This window comes from Phascolarctos cinereus, unplaced genomic scaffold (assembly GCF_003287225.1).
Source record: "Phascolarctos cinereus isolate Bilbo 61053 unplaced genomic scaffold, phaCin_HiC Scaffold_4;HRSCAF=312, whole genome shotgun sequence".
Taxonomy (NCBI): Eukaryota; Metazoa; Chordata; class Mammalia; order Diprotodontia; family Phascolarctidae; genus Phascolarctos; species Phascolarctos cinereus.
The window spans coordinates 390,291,590-390,309,064 of record NW_027555847.1 but is presented as its reverse complement, the minus strand read 5'-3'; the positions used below and the strand labels follow the sequence as shown (position 1 = coordinate 390,309,064).

The 17,475-nt window shown below is 42.3% G+C and overlaps 1 protein-coding gene across 21 annotated transcripts in view; it reads right to left on the bottom strand.

Annotated features, from left to right (window-relative positions):
* CELF4 (CUGBP Elav-like family member 4) overlaps positions 1-17,475 on the bottom strand; it is a 583,999-nt gene that overhangs the window by 137,897 nt on the left and 428,627 nt on the right. For all 21 annotated transcript variants that reach the window (XM_078153279.1, XM_020985716.2, XM_020985719.2 and 18 more), the window contains exon 3: positions 16,596-16,644. In XM_078153279.1, the coding sequence (XP_078009405.1) occupies positions 16,596-16,644 (49 nt within the window). The remainder of the gene's footprint in view (positions 1-16,595; positions 16,645-17,475) is intronic.

Sequence of the window (17,475 nt, the reverse complement as noted above, 5' to 3'; positions counted from 1 at the left end):
TTGGAAGCAGGTTTCTGGGGTTGCTTCCTTGCTTTTTAAACAAAGCCCCCCTGGGCCCCCAAGAAGTCTTCCTTGATTAGTGCTGTCAGCCTTCCTGATCATTCCCTTCCTTTGCCTCCCCTTAATCTTTACCCATAAACTCTGTCACTTCATATGGACCATAGTTCTGGCCTTGGCTAAGATTTCTAATTCTTGTTGATTACCTTGCATTTATTTATGGGCTATTAGCTTTCCACCTCCTCCACAAAGTTTTACTTGACTAAGCACAGCTCATACTGATTTCCCCCTTCTCTGATCTCCTTTTGCACTTATAATGTGAACCAAAAAATCTAGCCCTTGTTCTCTGGTTATTCTGATGCTGTTCTCTGTTTCATGGGTGAGATTTATCTCTTCAACTAGAACAGGTGTTCCATGAGAGAATAATAATAATAATGGTAATTATCACTATAAGTGGTGTTTATATAACACTTCAACATTTGCAAAGAATTTTTCACAAATTATTTTATTTGGGACTGACCACAACCCTCTGAGGAAGGTGCTATGATTAGCCTCACTTTTCAGTTAAGAAAACTGAGGCTCGGAGGGGTCAAATGACTTACCTACGGTCCCAAACTAGTTACTGAAAGGGTGGGATTTGAACCCAGGCTTTCCTGACTCCATGTCCAGTATTCCATAGGACATAGAATATCAGAGGTAGAAGGGACATTACACACAGAATATTAGAATTGAGAGGGACCCTAAAGAATATTTAGTACAGTGATTCTCAAGCTGTGGGCTTTAGATACCTAGGAGGCCTGCAGAATTGTTGCAAGGGCACTTTGGGAAGGCAGATGTGGGAAGGGAAGAGCTAGTTTAATTGAATCCATGCCTTCTACTACAGAAGTCGGCATATACTAGATGCTAGGTAAAGAACTGCTAACTAATTCTGTATGGATAGGGGGAGGTGGGTTTGGAAAAAACTGATATCCTCACTGGCTCCAGCCCAGTGTGTATGTCTTAGCTTCTTTATTTATGCTTAGGTTATTTCTAAGTACTTGGAATTTCTTCTTCCATTCTTTCTGTCTATTCCAATCCTACCCATCCTTTAAGCACTCCTCATTTCAGAGAGAAGTGACCTACTTGGGAGAAGTGTTTGGGATAGTATTGTTTTTTAAAAGGAAAACAATGGAGATGATGGGGAAATCCCAACCTGAGTCAAGTAATTGAAGTTAATCAGTTCTTAGAAGAACAGACTGAGAGGAGCACTTGGTAGCAGTCTACCCAACCAATCAACAGAAAATCTACCTGAAGGGCAAAATTTGCAGTAGGGGTTGTACTCAGAGTTATGGAACAATTACCTAAAATATGGGTTTTGGGGAAAAGGTGGTTTTAGGAAGATTTGCTCCAACCAGGCTCCTGCCTGGTGATAGCTAGGATACAGGGAAACATTTATTTCCACATAAACATGGACACAGACACACAAAAAACATCCTGGGTAGAAAAGTGGATAAAAGTGCTGGCCTCCGAGTCTGAAAGTCCTGAGTTTGAATTTGACTCGCTATATATGACCTTGGACAACTCACTTAATCTGTCAGCTTCTGGCTCCTCAACTGTAAAATGGGGATAATATGGGGGCAGCCAGGTGGCGCAGTGGATAGAGCACCGGCCCTGGACTCAGAAGGACCTGAGTTCAAATCCAGCCTCAGACATTTGACACTTACTAGCTGTGTGACCCTAGGCAAGTCACTTAACCCCATGGCCTAGCAAAAAAACCAAAAAACCAAAAAAAAATGGGAATACCAATAGCACCTACTTCCCAAGATTGTTGTGAGGATTAAATGAGGTAATGTATGTAACCTACTTTAAAATCCCCCAAAATGGTAAATATTTGTTAGATATTATCATTATTATTATTCACAAAGAAATTCAGCCTGTAATTCAAGGCCCTCCACAATCTGTTTTCCTAAACACTTATTCAGTTCATCTCCTTACCACTACCTAATAGAGCTGCCTTCCACCCTTGCCATAAAGCTCTACCTGCTTTCTGTATTTTTTAGCCTCTCCATCCTGGCTCCATCTGTTTCTCTGCAGAGAATGTCTTCTCACTTCTCATTCTGTCCAAATCTCTAAAGCCCAATTCAAGTGCCTCCTCTTCAATGAAGTCTTTCTCTTCCCTGCTGCCACTCCCTCCCCCTCCACATGTAGTGATTTCTCCATCATCAGAAATTCTAAAGCAAATATACAGTGAACATTCATTCAATACCTAGTATGTCAGCTTCATCATTTGACAAATGCAGATGATTAGATGATGCCTAGAGGACCTGATGCAAGGTGGGAGGGTGTTGTGAGGATCATGTGAAATAATGTAGTTAACTGCTTTGTGTGCATTAGAAATTGTCAAAGATTCTACAGTCTTCTAGTGGATCTGTGATCTCATCAGTGTGGCCATTTCCCAAGCTGGTGTAGATTGAAACCCTTTCATGAATTAGGAAATCCTATAGGATTCTTCTTTATTTCTTTTCTCTGTGAATTTTCCATGGGAGAACCTCTCAAAGCACTGGAGATTTTCTTCCTGTTCTTTAATGGATGAGATGGAATACATGGATATGGAGCTGGCCTTGAGGTCAGGAAGACCTGGGTTTAAGACCCATTCCTTACTCAATACCTGGCTGTATGACCCTGGGCATGTTGTTCTAGGTAACTCTCTAGGACTCTTTATATTACAGGAAAGGCATTGACTTGCTTTGGTAGAGGTTTCCTCACCTGGAAATTCCTTATGCAAATGAAATCACAGGTCCATCCTCTGTCTTTATAGTCTTTTGTTACAGAGGCAGCTGGTGATGCAGTGGATAGAGTGCTGAGCCCAGAGTCAGGAAGGTGTGTTAAAATTTCACGTAAAAATTTCGTCTCAGACACTCAACTAGCTGTGTGACTCTAAGCAAGTCACTTAATCTCTGTTTGCCTCAGTTTCCTCCACTTTAATATAAGGATATTAAGAGTTCCTCCCTCAGAAGGTTGTTGTGAGGATCAAATGAGATAATATTTGTAAAGGCACTTAGCATGGCACCTGGCACAGAGTAGGTGCTATATAATGCTTATTGCCTTCTTCCTTTCCCCCTTATTTCATGGATGCAAGTGAAACATTTGGCATATATACATACATACATATATATGAAGGCAGCATATGTTATAGTAGAAAGCACTATATCTATTTGGAATCAGAAGAACTGGGTTCAAATTCTGACTGTGTTACTTAATACCAATATGACTCCATGTACCCCCTGGACCTAGATTTCTTCATCTGTAAAATGAAGGGGTTGGAACTGATGCTATGTAAGGTCCATCATAAGTATAAATGCTATGATTAAGTTCAACAAACATTTATTAAGCATCTAATATGTGAAAGGCACTAGGGACAGAAGGGGAAAAAATGGCATAATTTCTACCTTCAGGGAGCTTACACTTTACTGGACGGGTATAGCATGCAAATGGATGTCAGTACAAGATAATTTGGGGAAGGAGAGTGCATTAACAACTTTGGGTATTGGAGAAGGAACATAAGCTCAACCATGGCCCCACCTCAGCCCTGACTCCATGCTCTACAATCTAGAATGTAAACTCTTCAAAGTAGGAATTGTTTTATTTACTGTATTTATATCTCTAGCACCTAGCACAGTGCCTGACACATAATCAGTGTTTAATAAATGCTTGTTGATTGATTGAAGATAAGTATTCTGAGAGCTGAAGATCAAGAGGGAGTTCATTCCAGCCATTGGGATTGGCTTTTTCAAATGTACAGAGATAAGAGGTGGAATGCTGCTTTGGAGGAATAGCTAGAAGTCCTGTGTGTAAAGGTAGCTAAGGTAAAGTAAGACTGGAAAGGTAGGCTGAAGCCAAAGTGTGACATTTCCCTTAAAGACCAGGTTGAGGAATTTGGATTTTGTCTCCAAGTTAATAAAGAAACTGCAGAACATTTTTGAGCAAGGTATAAGCCTGGTGGACTTGTGCTTTAGAAGGAGTATTTTGGTAGCTTTCTATAGGAGAGATTGGAGAAGGGAAAGATCTCAATCACAGAGGCCATTACAGTAGTCCAGGCAAGAGGTTATGATGAACTGAACTAGAATGGTGGATGTGTGACTGGAAAGAAGGGGACAAGTACAAGAAACTTTGTGATGCTGGAATTTACAAGACTTGGAACTGATAGGATGTGAAAGAAAGAAAGAGAGAAGAGTGAAAAATGACTCCAAGGTTATGGACTAGGGGAATGATAATGCCTCTGAAAAAAAAATTAGGAAAGTTTGGAGGAGATAAAGAATTAGGGGGAAAGGTGGTCAACTATAGGGATGAGGTTTTGGGGAGAATTAGCAGGGGAGAAAGATTTTCACCCTAGTCACGGTGACTCAGAATCAAGGGTTCAGGGGATCAAGAAGTAGGAGTGTGCCATCCATGGGATGACACAAGAATTAGTTGATTAAGACCCTTAAAATGTAGGAAGGATCCTGTGACAATTGAGTGCAAGGGTGATGACATCAGCTTCCACAGTTTAACACTCCATCCTCTAGAGGGTTTAGGGTGAACATCCTGGTTGGGAGTCTTGTTCAATAAATACCTGGTGATTGGGTCAGTCAGGACAGCCTGAACTTATATTCAGAACGAGTTCTGTAACCTCATTCCCAGAGTGTCAATGGATGAGACATACATAGAAGAAAGCTTGCATGGAGAATGGACTCATAGTATCTGTTTTTTTTTTTTTTTAATTTCTGATAATGTGTCTTGTATCTCTGGCTCCCTGAAGCTGGGGATCTCTGATGATTATAATCTTATCTGTGCCAGTCTTGTCTCTAGCAAAATCCTTCAGGAAAGGAATTCTCTTTTATCCTGCCTTCCTGATAGTACCTAACACAGGCTGGGTATAGCATGGAGTGTTGGAAATGACACTAAATTTGGAGTCCATGTGCTATTTGTGTGACCTTTCCCCCCTAGTCCTCAGTTTTATTATCTGTTAAATGAGAGTATTGAACTGGATGACCTGTAAGGTCTGTTCTGGCTCCAATTCCAATGAACTATGAATACAATGTGTATTTAGTAAAGATCTGTTGATTGAGAATTGAGGCTGGACTGGATGATCTCTATAAGACCATTCTTGCTCTAAAATTTGGAATCCCTGGGAAGGCCAAGAAATCAGGTCAGGACCCTGGAGAGCTCATAGCAAAGCTTTAAGCCTCTTCAGGAGCAAGGTGCCGAGGAAAAAAGTGACTTAGAGCCAACTGAAGGCCTTGGTGTTCTTGCTCTGAGGCAGGGTTCACTTTCTCAGCTGGTAGGGCCTCCAGGTACCTAGAGGGATTTGGGTGTTATAAATGCTCATCAGCTGAATTGGGGATGTTCTGAGGATCAGATTTCTGGGTCTCCATGACAACTTTGGGCATCCTAAAGGTTGGGATCCTCTTAGAAGTTTTTATAGAACTATGTGGGTATCCTTAGGGTCACTCCCTGGCTCGAGGGTATGGTGTAGAGGAAAGAAGACTGCATCTATAGTCCGAAGGCAAGTAGTTTCACTTCCAGATTCAGATTCTGTGAAATGCATTTTCTAAAACCAGAAGTTTTGTTGTTGTTCATTTGTTTCAGTTGTGTCCAACATTTTGTGACCCCATTTGGGGTTTTCTTGGCAAAGATACTGGAATGGTTTGCCATTTCCTTCTCCAGCTCATTTTAGAGGTGAAGAAACTGAGGTCAACAGGGTTAACTGACTTGCCCAGGGTCACACAAATCTGCCCGGGCCAGATTTGAACTCAGAACTCAGGAAGATGAGTCTTCCTGATTCCAGGCTTGGAAGCCAGAATATAAATACTAAAACAAACGGACAAATAAATAAAAATAAATTGGGGTATATGTGTGTCAAATTTCCCCCAGACCCCTAGAAATTGAAAGAACACAAAAGAATACAGGACCATCACACCCTCTCTCTCCAAAGTCGCATGTGTAGAGATGGATACACACACACACACACACACACACACACACTGGTGAGCCTGTAGGCTTCCATCTTCATTGCAGAAGTAATGCTGACAGGAAGTTGTCTGTGTCTGTTTAGAAATAAAATAATGCTCGAAGGAGAAGTGGGGAAACTTAATAGGACTTTAAAAGCACCAGGAGCTGATGGGGCTACAGATGGTGCTGGGGCCAGGAGGACTAAATAAACAATGGTTTTATGGGCGGGAATGTCGCCTCCGGGACAGGGCCTCGGAAGGGATGTTCACAGGCATTGTGTCCAACCTCATTAGCCTGCCCAGCAGGAATGCCGGCACTGCAGTTAAAGACATTGTGAGAAGGGAAAATACGCCTCCAAAGATCCTTTAAATGAACCGGAGGTGGAAGAAGCAAACTGTCTCAAGAACTCCGTTAGGCTAAATGACTCACCCAACATCTGCCACAGGGACCCCTAATTTGAATCTGATTGACTTACAGTCTGTTCAGTCCCCTCCCCTACCACTTGCTCCCCTTTCTCCTTCCCTCCCCTCAGCCAGCCTCATCTCCCCAACTCCAACCAGAGAAATACAATCAAGTTGAAGGGCAGGAGCTGGGAAGGGCAGACACATAGCCAGGCACACTCAGAAGTGTGACCCATGTGACAACATCAAATGTAAACATATTTACTTATATTCACTCTCATGCACAGACATGTTACTAATTAGAAAAATAGTTATTGGAGTGATGGGAGCTGAGTTAGGCCATTTCAGTGGTCTGGAGTAAGCAATTAATCAATTAATTTTTTTTAAGTGCCTACTCATTGATCATCTCATACTAGTTGCCATTCAATTGAATAAATGTTTATTAAGTGACTACCTCATATGTAGTCTTGGGCACTGGGGGAAAGATACTTAGACCAGACATGGCTTCTGACCTCATGGAGCTCAGATTCTAGCTGGGGGATAAGAAGAACTCACAGATTAATACTTATCCAATAGTAATATATGATAAATGACACTGAGTTGCAAAGTGTCCAGTGAGGTCTATGGGCAACTGACTAGGAGAATCATGGCAGCCTTTTTGGAAGAGGTGGCATTGGAACTGGGCTTCAAAGAATGGGAAATAATTCAACAAGGAAGAAGAAGAGTATATTCCAATCATAGGGGACAGGATGAGCAAAGGCTTGGAGGTGAGGAAAGCAAAAGGTGGGGGGGGGATGGAGGATTGGGTAGGTGGGAGAGTGCTGCAGAATATTTGGCTGGTCTATAGAGTATGTGGATGAAAATAATAGGAGGTAGGACTAGAAAAGTAGAGTGGCACCTCACTGCACTGTGGGGGACAAAGGAGGAAAAGACAGGTTCTGTGGCACCCCTTAATGCACTAAGGCTCTCTGTTGTACTAAGCCTGCTAATATGCCACCATCACCACTCAAAGACACACCTGTAGGCTTTGGCCTTTTCCCCTCCCTTCTTTTCAGAGGAGGCAGAGTGGAAGGAGAAGCCTTATCTTCCCAACACACTTTCAATCAGCTAGTCAGGGTACAAAACCGCTTTCTTAGAATTTGTGGAGGACCTAGCAGGTAGTTATTATATACACACAGGTAAATTGTAAGTATCCACAGAAAAAATTCTGGATGTGACTGAATGCAAATACCAGTTTTTTAAAGTTATCTAAATTTTCTAGTTTCTCCCTTTGGGGTGCCCTCTGTCTCAGATTTTCTGGGGTCAATTTATTTAGGGTATCTAGTCTCTGAGTCACTTCCTCAAGCTCCTTCTCTCAAATTTTCATGCCTTTTCTATTGGCTCCCTCCCTACCCTCTGTCATCCCACCTGTATCAAAATAATAGAGCTAACTGCTTCCCAGTGGCTCATGCTTTTCCTACCCCAGCATTTTAACACAGCATCTTTATTACTATCAACAATAATATATTCATTATGAATCTTCTCCACCCAGGATCATACATTCAAGCCTTCTGTCTACATATGACCCATATAGCCCATATTCAAGCTATCCTACCTAGTTCAGGAGGAACAATTTCATTTCTAAATTGCAAATTCTCCTTGTGATTGCAGCTACTCCATCCAGACAGAAGTGCTCTCAAATCTACAGCAGTAAGGAGGGGACACATTTCTCCATAGCTAGTGTAAAATGTACTTCCCTAGATAAGATACAAGAAACAATTGTAAAATAATATAAAATAGAATATAATCAGGCATGAGAGTCTATGATTCAAAGTTTAGGAGCTTAGAGCCCAGAGAGATTAGTATAGTCTGGAAGAGCCTAGGAAAGCTCCTGGAAGGGGTGGGACTTGAATTGATTTTTTAAGAAAGAATGGGATTTAAATAGGGAGGGGCCTGCATTTAAGGTCAGTGAGCCATGTGAGTAAAGCAATAAAAGTTAGAATGATCATGGTATGTGTACAGAACAATAAAGATTGTAGCTAGGCTGAAGTGGAGAGTTAGTTCAAGAGACTTGTCCAGGGAGTCTTCCTAGATTGTCCCAAAATGACAATTTAGAATTCCCTCTGCCAATCACTACTAAAAGATAGTGTCATGTATTTGATATTCAAAGATACTATGGTGTTCTGAATTAATCCCTAACTTAGCTTTTGTGGTTTCTTAGCCCTTTATCTTCAATGAGGCTGACCTATCCATCTATCCTTGGATCACCTATCAGTGATCGAAGACCTATGGATGAAATGGTGCAGACTTGAGTCTGTGCTACTCTCTCCATATGGTACACAGCCCAGGTCACAGCAATCATATTGTATTACCAAGGTTTGATGGGTTTCAAGAGATGAATGAGGGTGAAGTTGATGGTTAAGAGTCATGTACTATTTTCAATTATTCACACTATTGCCCCTGGATCTGTAATCTGGCTTCTGATCTCATTTTTCAACTGAAACTACTCTCTCCAAAGCTACCAATGATCCCTTAATTGCTGAATCATATGGGCTTTTCTCAGTCCTGATCTTTCCTCTTTGCAGTTCTTGACACTACCAGTCACCTTCTCCTGGATGCTTTCTCTTTTCTTGGTTTTTGTGACACTTCTTTCTCCTGTATCTCCTCCCTATCTGTCTGACTACTACTTCTCATCCTTCTTTGCTGGATCTTCATTTACATCACACCCACTAACTGTAGGTTTCCCCAAGGCTCATCTTTAGGCCTGCTTCTCATGTTTCCCTCTATACTATCTTGTTTGATTATCTCATAAGCCCCAATGGGTTCAATTAGCATCTCTATGTAAATGATTCCCACATCTATATATGAATCCCTATCTCTCCCCTGAGCCCCAGCACCACATTGCCAACTGCCTTTTGGACATCTTGAATTGGATGTCCCAATAGGCATCTCAAACTCAACATGTCCAAAACAGATCTCATTATCTTTCTTTCCAAACACTCATCTATTTCCAGCTTTCCTATTACTGTTGTAACTCAGGCAGGAAACCTTCGTGTCACCCTCAATTCTCCACTTACACTGGGCTGCACAATACTCCATGCCTCTCCACTGGCTAGTTCCCAAGCCTGGAATGCTCTTCCTTCTCACCTCCTCCTCCTCCCTCTAGTTTGTCTGGCTTCCTTCAACACTTAGGTCAAGGTGGGCAGCTAGGTGGTACAGTGGATAGAGCACCGGCCCTGGATTCAGGAGGAGCTGTGTTGAAATCTGGCCTCAGACACAACACTTACTAGCTGTGTGATCTTGGGCAAGTCATTTAACCCCATTGTCTAGCCAAAAAAAAAAAGAAAGACAGTTCAAATTTCACCTTTTTTCAGGAGGCTTTTCTTGGTCTTCCCAACTGCTAATGCTAGATTACCTTCCATCTACTCTGTATATGTCTATGTGTACCTAGTTATTTTCATGTCATCAGAAAAAGAGAAACAGAAGCAAAGGAAGATGGAGAGAGAAAGGATAGGATAGAGGTAGAGACCTAGAGATGGACAGGTAGGGAAAAGTTGGGAACCATGAACTATAAGCCCAATGTGAGCCAGCAGTATGATGCGGCAACCAGGAAAGTTCTTGTCATCATGGTAGGCATTAAAACAGCCTGGCTCTTAGGAATAACAGGTGATCATTCCTCTGTCCTCTTTTCTGGTCAAAGAATAGCAGAGGAGTATCATGTTCAGTTCTGGACCCACATTTTAGGAAGGTCATTGATAAGAAAGAGGACATTTAGAAGTGAGAAATTAGTGTGGTGAAAGGCTTCAAATTGATAGTGATACCACATTAGGATAGGCTGAAGGAGTCTGCTAGTGCCTATCTAGGTGAAGGGAAGACTTAGAGGAGATGAGAGCTATCTTCAGACCTTCGAAGGATGGTGCAGTGGAGAGGGATTAGAACTCTGAAGTCAAGAATCCCTGAATCTATCCTGCATCTTTTATTTTTTTTAGCACTTCCCTAAGACTGGAATGTTCTCCCTCTTTTGGCTTGCTCTTAGGGTCTCTTCCCTAGGCCTCCTCATTAGTAACAGCTTTGGGTTTCCAACTTCGCACAATATTTTTCTCTGCACCTCCCTAATGAACTCATCATATAATATTGTACATTATGTAAACTTTGTATCTCCCCAAGTGCTTAGCTCAGTGTCCTGCGCATAGTAGAGAATTAATACATATTCTTGAATGGATTTATCCTTTCTCCTCTACATGTAGTCAAGGAAGTTGGGGTGGTGGGGGGGGAGGTATGTTAGAAGAGGATATCAATAAATTGAGCTTAAACTGGAGTTTCTGGGACTGGATAAGCTATCTAGAATGGCTTCCAGGAGGCTAAATTGATATGGGGCTCTTAATTTAGGGGAGGAATCGTCATAGGATCACAAAATCTGGGACCTTCTAGATCATCCGTTCCAACCCCCTCTTTTTACAGATGAAGAAACTGAGTCTGAAGGAGGTGACATATTCAAGGCCACTCAGATGTTAAGTAACATACCTGATATTCAAACCCAAGTCCTTCAAGTCTAAATTAATTGTTCTTCCTACCATACTATTCTGTTGGGGTTGCATTCATTCTGGCATTGGAAAGGTGTCTATCTCCAAATATTTCCCCAACTTAACTGTGATTGGTACCTGAAATTCTACAATTAGAATCTTATTCCTTTGGCTCAAACGTGGTGCTATTTCAGAGTTAGCTGAGCTCTTTGGAGGTAGGAAGGAGGAGGAACTATGGAAAGTGAGAAACAGGGCACAGAGAAGGGGAGGATTATAAGTACCCCCAATTTCATACTTTTTTCCTAAGGTCTCCCGTATGTGATGCATGTGTTGGGTTGTATGTCAGGCTTTTATATATTGGGGTATATGTACATAAAGTTGTGAGTGTTAAGTTTTGGGTTGCTGTTGGATTGTATGTGTTTTTTGGGTTGTGTTTTGCTGAGGAGAAGGAACTATTGTTCTGGGTTGTGTGTTTGGGGGTGTGTGGAGGTTTGTGGGGAGGTTGACTCTAGGTGTTCCTTAGCAGAGGTTGCTTTGTGTGTATGGAGGAGAAAGAATAAAACTAACTTTTAGTCATAACTGATGTGATCAAGGTTTCCAGCCACCATCATAAATCTGGGAAGGATTTATGTTGAGCAAGGATGAGGGTGAGGTGGAAGTGGGAGGTGTTTTCTGCCACTGGCAGGAAGTAATATGGGTACCTTGACCTTGGTCTCAGGAGTTGGGCTAGGGAGTCCTGGCAGTGGGAGCCTTGGTAGTGGACGACCTCTCTAGTATTATTTTGCTGTCCTTGAAAGAGCATGCATTTTTTTAATTAAAAAAAATTCAGCTGATTCTCCATGAAGCTCAACCATTTATTCTTCACTAAGGACCTCTAGGGAGTTGGCTGAATCTGTTCCTGGAACCAGCAGTACCAGGGTTTAGGACACAACTGCTGTCTACCTCCTGGGAAAACTTATACCTAAGTCAGGGCCCCACTAAGTGGGGCTGGAGACTGACTTTTCTAGGGCTTCATTAAACATTCTTACTTAGAAATGTTCCTTGCCCACACAGACATTCTGTAGTGCCTTGTATTTACATCAGTGAAAAGTCCTCTCCTTCCTCCCAAACCAATGAGAATAGTAAATGGGAAAAGAGTAATTTCATTCCACATCTCATAGGGCCCATTAATACAGGGGTCAGAATGCAGGGCAGAGGAAGAGGCCAAGGTCTTAGATAAGATGCCTACCCAGGCTGTTTAGCTCCATATAGAGAAAAATTCACCATCCCTGGCAGCATGCTACATTGGACAGACTCTGGAGTCAGAAGTCTTGGGTTCAAATCCCACCTTTGATTGCTGTGTGCTCTTGGGCAAGTCACTTATTTCACTTTCCTGAGCTTCAGTGGCCTCTCTCGTTAAATGATGGGCTGGACTAGATGGCTTCTGAGGCTTCTTTCATCTCTAGATCTATGATACTAAAGACATATAATCCCAGACATAGACTTTTCCTATCTCTCTCCACAGATGATACCTTGAGTAGTAGCCACAGAGAAGACCCTAGTCATAAACTTACCTTATACCCTTGGCAGTAGATAGAACATTTACTTACAAACACTTGGCTAGCAGTGCTTCCAGAAACTAAGTACATGAAAAGTACATGAAAGTAGCAACCTAACAACAAACCATCATTGCATTTCTTTCCTCTTCTAGCCTGCTGAGGAGGTGAGCACATTTAGTCCCTAATCACTTAATGTGAGTGGGATTGTTGGAGACCAGCCTATCTTATGGGGGAATGGTTTGAGTAAGGGAGAAGCAGATTAAGTTGGAGACAAACCTTATTGCCATGGCCATTCTGCTCTGGCCAAGTCCTATGCCTTCAGAGGTTGGATTCAAGGCTAGATGCCAAGGACTGGCTTGGTTCCCTTTGGCAGACTTGAGGAAAATTAGGTGGGGGGAAGAAAAGACACACGACAAAGAAGGAGGGAAGACTAGTGAGTTAGAGGACTTTCTATCCCATCTTGGGGCAGTAGTAGCTCTTACGTCATGAAGCTGCTAGGTCTGGAAGCCATCTAGGTTATGGCTCCATGATTCCCAAATGGCTAGTTTCAGGGCAGTTATATTATTTTTATACTGGACATTCATAGAGTGGAGGGAATTGGAAGGTCCAAACATAGCATCTGAGTTCCTCATTGGCCTTTGACTGTAGGGGAAGGGAAGCTTCCCTTTCTCTCATCCCCTTGGCCAAAGAATGTGTAGCATTGCTCTTCACTATGTCAGAGCAAGAAGGGTCAAAGGATTAGAGTTGGAAGGGATCTTAAAGGTTGTTTATTCCAGTCCACTTCATTTTCATAGATGGGGAAGCTGAAGCTCAGAAAGATGATATGACTTGCCCAAGGTCACAGAACAAGTAAGAAACAGGAAAGGGAGTTGAATGCAGGTTTTCTGAATCCAAGTCCCCAGCTCTGTCATATGTACTCATTCTGCTCCTTTTTCCACCTTCTTCTTCTTCCTTCCATCTCCTTTCCCTTGCTCCCTCTGTGCCTTCACCTATTTCCTCTTCTTCCTATCTTCCTCCTTTAATTCTACCTTTTCTTCTTCCAATCATTCTTTGCCCTACTTTTCTTCTTTTATCCTGTTCTCTTCTTTCCTCTTCCTTTTCCATTCTCCTCCTTCTCTTAATTTCTCTCTACCAATCCTCTTCTCCCTCTTCAATTCCTTCTTCATCCTCTTTCCAAATAGCCACGGGTTCTCCCTTCTGACTCAATTGTCCCATTTTTAAAAATTCTCCTTTAAACATAATCTTCTCTCCTTTCGCTTCAAATATTTAAGTATATATTAGATTATTTTAAAGCCAACTTGCCTTTTTTTTACATAGCCCATCAATACTGCTGACTTAGAAGAATCTGACTAATATTGAATATGCAATTAATAGATAGAGATTTAGGTTTGGTTTTTGTCCCCCCTCTTCCTTTTTTTTTTCCCTTTGTGTATGTACTTTCTCTCAGTAAAGAACAAAAGAGCTGATTAATCTGGTTTGGGGCAAGTGTCAGAGGCAGTAGATATATGGGAGAAAGGAGATGAGGTTAGCAAGTTAGAAACTTTTGTGTCCAAGGGGAGGGAGGGAAAATACATTTAGTTTGGAGCAGGGTGAAGCCCAGTTTAATAAAAGAGATTATGGATGATTCTCTCCAAATGTGTAGGTCATAGACGGGACCTTTTTTTTTTTTTATCAAGTCAAACACCAACATGTTCTAGCATTGTAGGATCTACATTCTGGCCCTCAACCTACTACCCAACCATTCCTCTCCCCGCCACACACCTTATTTCTCTTTGTTTCTCTAGATGCTTCCTCCCTCCCAGCAAGGCCAATTTGCTCACTCTCCCCAGTACGTAACGTGCTTTTCTGCCTTTTTGACTTTGATTACATATTTTCTGGTCTGGAATGTCCTTCCATGTCTATGCTGCCTATCCATACCTTATATACTCTTAAGTTTTACTTCAAAGCCCTACTCTTTCAGGAAGTCCCTTCTGATGACAGCAGCAACAACAACTATTTACATAGCACTTTAAGGTTTGTAAAGTGCTTTAAATATTTTATCTGATTTAATGACCCATATGTTTATGGATCACATATAGCTCATATATTATTTCTGATGTCACAAATGATAGTGAACTCTTCTTCCTCTGAATTCTATTGTGCTTAGATTTGATAATTTAGAAGATACTTATCACTAGGTGGCTTGGTAGATAGGAATGCTGGACCTTGAGTCAGAAAGGCTCAAGTTCAAATCTAGCCTCAGGTACTTACTAGCTGGGGACTCTGGACAAGTCACTTAACCTTTAGACCTTAGAGCCCTTTAGATTGTTCTGGAAGAGGACCATGACATCAGGGTATATATATATATATATATATATATATATATATATATATATATACACATATATACATACATACACACACACACACACACACACACACTCACTTGGAGTTAAGAGGGCCCAAAAAAGTAACCATTAAGTGGTGCTTGCATAGGGACTTATTGTTCAATCTATGGGATCCAGAGTGTATGGGTTTAAGGCTTGCTTTTTGAGAAAGAAATCTAGCCAGTAAACCTGGCAGAAGGAGAGGACAGGAGATTAGGGTATATCCAACATCCTAGCCCCTGGACTCAGCATCTAGGTTTCCTTGCCCTGAATCCTGGCTTTAATGGACCTGAGGAATGGTTTGAAGGAGGCCAGGCTCATGGTTCTTCTACTCACAAATCTGCATTGGCACCTCAGCTTTCCTCAGGGACCAACACATCCCTCTCTAGGGTTTTATCCAAATTCTTCCTGAACCTATTTCTGCTCCCAGTCTGCATTTCCTTCTAGGAGAGCAAGTTCTCTGAATTCACTCTTCTTGAAAAGAAGAACAGCCCAAGACTGAGTCTACAATTCATCCCCCTAACTAGCGGGAGCTCAGAGCTATTGTGGTAATTTGGAGAGCAAGGCTGCATCCTTTTCCCTTCCTCATGTAATGGGCCCTGACTCTGTGTACCTTTGCCTTTATTAATCCAGAATGCAGTCCTCAACTATTTTAATTTTGCCTTAGCTCTACCTTCCTAAGTCCTTTTCTATCTCCCTTGAAAGCCTTTTAACCAAACCTACTTCCAAATTTTAGGTAAACATGCTCAAGGTGTGTCTGAGGTAAGGAAGGTAGTATCTTTTGCTCCAATCTCTTTTCTAATGGAGCCCAGCTCAATACTAGCCACCTCCATCACAACATCTCATAGGTAACCCCCCCCCCAAATCATAGAACATCAGAGCTGGAAGGAACCTTAGAGGTCCTCTAGTCCAAATCCCTCATTTTACAGAAGAAGAAACTGAGGCCCCGAGAAGTGACATGATTTATCTTAGATCATATTGAGGGTTAGTGGCATAGCAAGGACTTGAACTCAGGGCTCTTGATGCTTAATCCAAATCTCTTTCCCAAGGTTTTTTCTTGCCCAGGTCAGGGATCCTAGAGTCATAATCACAGTAGGTTTTTCATCAGAGATGTTGGGAGCAGTTGCCCAGGCTACCTTCAGACATCCCTGGAAGGGATGAGGAGGTAAGTGGGCAGGGAACTGAGACCCAGGACTGGATAAAAAGGGTAGAGATATGGGGGTGACCAAGTCACAGACCATCCCAGAGATCACAGGTGCTAGGGTAGTATGACCATTCATTCATGGCAAGCCCCAAACCCTCTCCCACTTCCTGTCTCAAATCTTGATCCTCTACAACCCCAATCTGCCCTTCCCCATTCCAATCTCTTCCCCTTCTTGGGCCCCAACTTCTCTCCCGTCTTTCTCCAAAGCAACCCCCTGTTCTGAAACCTTCACCATCATCCCTCATCTCCCTCCCACCACAAACCCACCCAAACCTCCCAGGCCAAAGTAACTCAGACAGAGCTTTCCCAGGGTAGTGGTCACATGACCTTCCTCTCCCCTAGTCCCATGCAAGGGAGATATAATGGCTAGGGGCAAGCCTAGCCTATGAGGCAGAAAGGCTTGAGGGTGGGTGGAATTCCACAAATTTCCAACCTACTCCAGGGCCCTAGTGCTCAGGCCTTTCAACCTGATGTTCCCAGTGTGGTGGGACTGAGCAGAAGTGGTGCTCAAGGGCCAGGAACTGGAACAGTGAGTGCTGATGGGTCAAAACCTTGCCCATGAGGGGACCAAGATCAATAAGCCTTTGGGTACAGGGGCCAACGCAGATGGCTACTACCTCCTCGGCTCTCGCTGTCCGCAGGCTTCACCTGGATGGGCCTGTTCATCTGCAAAGAAAAACACAGAAGGAGAGAAATTGTTAGAATTGAGCATCAGATCAGTCAATCAATCAAAAGCATTTATTTACCTGTTATGTGCCTAAAACTGTTCTGAGGGCTGAGAATACAAAGAAAGGTAAAAGAGTTCTTGCAGAGGAGCTCACGATCTAATGGAGGAGACAATGTACAAACAGCTCTGTGTGTGTGTGGTGATAAACTGGAAATAATCAATGGAGGGAAGGCACTATCAATCAAGCAATCAATAAACATTTATTAAGCACCTACTGTGTGCCAGGCACTGTACTAAGTGCTGGGATACAAAAAGAGGAAAAAGGTACTCCCTGCCCTCAGGAAGTTTACAATCCAATGGATTATAATTAAGAATTAAAAAGGGCTAGGAAAGGCTTCCTGTGGAAGTAGGATTTTAGCTGGGACTTGGAGGAAGTCAAGGTAGGTTGTGTTAGACAGGAAGACCCAGAAAATTTGGGCAGGGGAACAGCTGCTACTCTAAGCTAAGGTCTTGGATTTCATAATGATGATGATAGTGACATTTTTCCCCCCAGAGCTACACCCATTGGAGAAACATATACTCATAGATATCAACATACAAGTATACAATGCATATACATTTAATATACATATTCATAAGCACACACATACATAGTCGTGTTCAATTTTTCTTTGCTCACAGCACAATATTATTCTTTGTAAGGAGGAGTCATGACACACTGTGGGAAAGTTGGATGGAGTCTTTTCATATATAAGAATCATGCAATTTGTAGCCCAAGTAGTCAACTCCAGGTACTCTTATGTGCCTTTGCAGACCCTTTGAGAACCACT